This window comes from Sesamum indicum, linkage group LG5, assembly GCF_000512975.1.
Source record: "Sesamum indicum cultivar Zhongzhi No. 13 linkage group LG5, S_indicum_v1.0, whole genome shotgun sequence".
In the NCBI taxonomy this organism is placed as follows: domain Eukaryota; kingdom Viridiplantae; phylum Streptophyta; class Magnoliopsida; order Lamiales; family Pedaliaceae; genus Sesamum; species Sesamum indicum.
The window spans coordinates 8,213,713-8,219,165 of record NC_026149.1 but is presented as its reverse complement, the minus strand read 5'-3'; the positions used below and the strand labels follow the sequence as shown (position 1 = coordinate 8,219,165).

At 34.5% G+C, this 5,453-nt stretch overlaps 1 protein-coding gene across 2 annotated transcripts; it reads left to right on the top strand.

Moving 5' to 3' along the window:
• On the top strand, nucleotides 388–4,803 carry LOC105162254 (probable flavin-containing monooxygenase 1). 2 transcript variants are annotated; one of them, XM_011080249.2, is made up of 6 exons: nucleotides 388–562; nucleotides 642–1,121; nucleotides 3,058–3,295; nucleotides 3,423–3,601; nucleotides 3,698–4,056; nucleotides 4,286–4,803. In XM_011080249.2, exons 2-6 carry the CDS (start codon nucleotides 684–686, stop codon nucleotides 4,629–4,631), a joined length of 1,560 nt encoding a protein of 519 aa, XP_011078551.1. In that variant the 5' UTR covers nucleotides 388–562; nucleotides 642–683; the 3' UTR covers nucleotides 4,632–4,803. The 2 variants fall into 2 exon arrangements, with proteins under 2 accessions (XP_011078551.1, XP_011078550.1); XM_011080248.2 differs by having other exon boundaries at nucleotides 388–1,121.

Sequence of the window (5,453 nt, the reverse complement as noted above, 5' to 3'; positions counted from 1 at the left end):
GTTGGGGGGGGGGGGGGGTGGGGGGGGGGGGGGCAGGGGCGGTTGGGGTGGGGTATGTTATGTTTTTTAATATATAATATAATATATTTTTAAAATTTTAAATTATTTATAAATAATATAAGTTAAATAATTTGTTGAATTTAGAATTTTTATTCTTTTAAAATCTAATAGTTGAATTAATTGATCAGATCTAACGATCAATATTTAATAAAAAAAGATTCGACGATCATTAAAATAAAAAAATAATATATATTAAGGGTATAACGGTTATTTTTTAAGAAATTAACACTGTTAGTTGGATTTAACGAAAATGAGCAATTGAGCTAAGTTTTGCAAAACACAAGAGAACTTTTAGCCTAATCTCATAATAGGAGAATTTGTTTTTTTACAAACTTTTTGAAATACAGGAAATTTTATGCATTTTATCCTAAAAAAATACATCCAAATAAGATTAAAAAACACCAGGAAGTACTACAACACTAGATATATACCCAGGTTTATTAATTCAAGCCGACATCCTTTTGATCACGAGGCTTCTGTAACTCTTCCACATTGAGATAAGGTAAATTAATCGTAAGAAATCAACCATAAAATCTACTTTTTGGCATCTAAGAGGCGAATTCTCATAATTTAGCATCCAGGCTCAGGCTACTCTTCAAAGCAGTAGCAAGATTCAAGAACTAATGGAGAAAAGGGTGGCGATCATTGGGGCTGGAATCAGCGGCCTCCTCGCCTGCAAATACGCAGCATCAAGGGGCTTTAACCCCGTTGTGTTCGAGGCAGAAGAGCAGGTTGGTGGGCTGTGGAATCACACCATTGAGTCCACCAGGCTCCAGAACATCAAAGATTTCTTCCAGTTCTCTGATTTTCCATGGCCTTCTTCTGTGCAAGACGCGCTGCCTACCAACGCGCAGCTGCTGGAGTATCTGCAGTCTTATGCTCGTCACTTTGAGCTGTTGCCCTACATAAAGTTCAACTCCAAAGTCGTCAGCGTAAGTTACGTGGGAGAAAGTGAGGAGGAGATGCAGAGTTGGGAACTGTGGGGTGGGAGTGGAAAGGCGTTTGGGTCCAAAGGGAAATGGAACCTAAAAGTTCTTCACACCAAAGAAGAGTCTGTTGAGGTAAATTGATATAATATGCTGTTTTGTAATGATTAATACATTGATATTAGTTTGTTGGAATCAAATTAATTAGAAATTAAGTATATATATATTTATTTTATGTAATTAATTATTTTCTTTAGATTATATAATTAATTATACAATAAGTATGTTGTACTTACTGTATAATTAATTTAAATTTATTTAATTATGATAAATAATATTAATTTATCTTAATTTTAAAATGTAATTATTTATAATATGAAAAAAAATTCATCTTCTTGTAGAGCAATTACGAAAGATAGCTAACCGGTGATTTTTGTTGTATGCATGACATCTGTCTCTGTCTCTCGCTGTCAAAGTTTGAAGTCTTGACAAGGATCTTAATTCATGATTGCTTTTGTAGTATTATAATATTATAGGAAAAATCTAATCACTAAACTTATTTTGGTGTATTTTATGAAAATAGAGAGAGAGAAATAAAAATAAAAAAATATGTGTTAGATATAGTGTATATGTTTGGATTTATTTTTGAAAATAATATAAAATAAGTATGGTATGTTTGATGTTGTTTAGTGTGATACAAAAACTACTCTTCATTATCAAATCATATTTCTTTTATATATATTATATATATGTATGAATATATATACAATTTTTTAGTTGTAGGGCCTATAATTAATGTAAACTTATTTTGACAAAAACTAAATGAAGCATTGTTTCAAAATATCTCAAAACACTGCCGAAACTTCCGAAACAAATGAAGGCAAACATTTATCATATTTTGGCCCATCTCGGAGATAGGCCAAAAATGAAACCAAACACTATGAATATTTTTCGAATAATTATAGTTATATTTTCGGTCTATAATTTATTTATACAATTATTTTTATTTTTTAAATAATTATATATGCACCTATAAAAAATATCAACTTGCATACATCCTAATTTCTGTAAAACTAAAAAATATCAGCATTATTACACAAATTATCACTATATTTTTTTATTGTTAATGGTGATTTCTATAGTATTCTTATTTAACTGTAATTAATCATAGTTATTTACCACAAATTTTAATCATAACTACGAATATTTGTAATCAATAATAATTGTTTTAGTAAAATTTATAGAAAAAATTTGTATAAATAGACCATACATCAGAAATTGTACATAAAACTATTCCTATATATTATACATAATTGATGAGTGTTGTTTATTGTAAGAGTATATTTATTTTTTCATAATAAGAGAAAATATATATGCAGGAGCAATTTATCTCTAAACTACGTAATATCTTTTTCTTCTTGGGTTTAATTGTCTTTCTTGTTTGTGGACATATTTTAATTTATATCTTGCAATTTTCCGAAATGTTTTCACAGTTTTATCTAGTTATTGATTATATGACAAATATAATATAATCATCGTATAGTTATCTTTGTTTGCTGGACCCAGTTCGCTTAGAATCTGTGTGACTAGCTTTAATTCTTCGACCCCAATTTGGCTAGAATTTAATGGATTAAAGGCAATTTTCGTCACCTAACTTCAAGTCATTCTCGTTTTAGTCCCCTAAGTTAATAGGATTCCATTTTGGTCCCATAAAACTGAAAAAATCTCAATTTTGGTACAAATTTGGTCGGAAAGTTAAGTCACTTGCCGGAAAAAATCACATGCCGCATGTGACTTTTTAAATCGAGGCTGGCATTGTGATTGGCTGAAAATAAAAGGCTGAAAGGTAATTTTCGTCCTCTAATTTCAGGCCATTCTCGTTGTAGTCCCCTAAATTACCAGAGGACGAAAATTGTCTACAAGCCTAATTTAACTCCAAAGGACGTACGAATTGGACCAGAATTTCCGGTTCAAAGTGCAAATAGACCTCACTAGATTGTATGCTATGCCTGGACTTATGCAGCTGATGTCTGCTATTTGCTCTGTATCTCTCGCTTGTGGTGCATGGCAGGAGTATGTTGCTGAATTTGTGGTTATCTGCATCGGAAGATTCAGCGGCCTGCCAGAAATCCCGTCGTTCCCTCCAGGATACGGCCCCGAAGTTTTCTCAGGAAAAGTGTTGCACTCCATGGACTACTCTGCTATGGACAATGCCAGCGCTGCAGAGTTCATCAAAGGAAAAAGGATTGCGGTAATCGGTTCAGGGAAATCCGCAATCGACGTTGCATTTGAATGCGCAAAGGCAAATGGTAAGGACTTGTCTCCTACATTTGTATGTATACGGTTCATGCTACTGCATGAAATGCTTTGTGGAGTTAAGAGGATGTAATGTTCGGAAATGTTGTATATATTCTTATTTATGGACTCGTCTGACAGGGAACGACATCCCTTGCACGGTGATCCAAAGAACCATTCATTGGATGCTTCCTCACGATGCGCAGCCATGGGGAGTCAGTTTGGGTTTCTTGTGCTTCAGTCGCTTCCCCGAGCTACTGGTTCATAAGCCCGGTGAAGGCTTCTTATCCAGCGTCCTGGCGACGTCACTTTCGCCTTTGGTAAATCAACCTTCTTGTACTCAGAAACACATTTTTTGTGTTGAATGTCGAGACAAATAGCATGCTTATTCGTCTATATTTTTCTCCGCATTTTAGCGATGGGGGATGTCTAAGTTCATTGAAAGCTACCTAAGATGGAAACTTCCCTTGAAAAAGTACAATATGATTCCAAAAGAGAATGTTCTCCAAGAAACTTCATCTTGTCAGATACTCTTTCTACCACCAAACTTCTACGACAAAGTGGAAGACGGAAGCATCGTTTTGAAGAAACCGCAGCACTTTAGCTTTTGCAAAGAAGGTTTGATCCTGGATGGAGAAGATGATCCCGTTAAGGCAGATATCGTCATCTATGCAACTGGATATAAAGGTGATGAGAAGCTCAAAAACATCTTTTCTTCTCCGACTTTTCAGAACTGCATGGCAGGATCTCCGACTTCCGCAATTCCTCTATACAGGTAAAGTATTGAAATATACATGCGTGTATGAATGTGCCCCTGATCTATTTACCAATCTCTAATGTTGCTTCTGGGAATAATTACATTGACGCCTCCTGAACCTAAGTAATGATGTTTTCATTACATTGACTCGGTGCCAGTGTAATGAAAATAGAACTGACAAGAGGTGTTGGTGTAATTATTCACACAAATGATCCGCCTGTGCGATGATCAATTTGCGCTGCTGCAGACAAATGATCCATCCAAGGATTCCACAGCTAGCGGTGATAAGCTACTCGGAGTCTCTTTCAAATCTCTATACATTCGAGATGAGGTGTAAGTGGCTAGGATACTTCCTGGACGAGGCCTTCAAGTTGCCGAGCATTAAAGAAATGGAAGAGGACATCAAGATGTGGGAGAAGTATATGAAGAGATACTCAGCCAACGGTAAGTTCAGACGGGCTTGTATCGGAGGTGTTGCCATCTGGTACAATGATCGACTATGCAAAGACATTGGATGCAATCCAAGAAGAAAGAAGGGTTTTTTCGCAGATTTATTTGAGCCATATGGATTGGCGGACTACAAAGAATTATAAACCCGGCTTCTAATTTATCGCGATGATCTTCGAGACTGAAGAATAGGGAACTCGGCATTTCGCCTATTATAGATTTAGTTAATTTCTCATAAATTCAATGTTTGGAACTTGGTTGTAGAGGGCTTAGTCGGTCCTTAATTGGTGCAGAAACCTTTTTAAAAAATGGCTAAAATATCGACTGCCTTAAATAATTATCGATCAAATAATGTATTAATCCTTGCATATGTTGGGAGAATCATAATTATTGAACTGAATTCCTACATTACATTTGCAGGTAGAGGAGTAATTGAACAAACATTGGATAAGACAGTACCCGACTGAATATTTACTCCGAAAAGGACTTATTTTACCTAATCGTACCATGTGACTTTTAAAAAGCGTTCTAAGTTATTTAAGCTCTCCCCTTCTTTCCTTTGAATTCCAATTCAATCCAGTAGGGCACACCAAGAGGGTGTTCAGTTGAGGTCATAAACTTTTAAAATAGCTATACGATATTTGAAAGCTTATAAGGTCTTGAAAATTATTTGGCTAACTTGTTTTTAAAAAGCATAAAAGATCACAAACTTAGATATTTTGGATATTATTAACTTTTTTTTTAAAAAAAAAGTTAACTTCACCCCAAGATTTTTAATCTTAACATCTAACAGACAAAAGCCACTCGTAATTTTGTTAGTATTTCTCTTTCACCTTTCATAGAATTGACATCCCCCCAAGCAAAATTATCTATTTATAAGATTTTAAATCCGAATAACTTGACAATTTTTTTTGGTCATCATAATAGTATGGACATATTATTATGTCAAATACTCTACATCTCGTAGA

Coding starts and splice junctions, on each gene's coding strand:
- LOC105162254 (XM_011080249.2), top strand. CDS start 684: ATGGAGAAAAGGGTGGCGATCATTGGGGCTGGAATCAGCGGCCTCCTC. Junction 3,296..3,422: donor TGAATGCGCAAAGGCAAATG/GTAAGGACTTGT, acceptor CTCGTCTGACAG/GGAACGACATCCCTTGCACG. Junction 3,602..3,697: donor CGACGTCACTTTCGCCTTTG/GTAAATCAACCT, acceptor TCCGCATTTTAG/CGATGGGGGATGTCTAAGTT.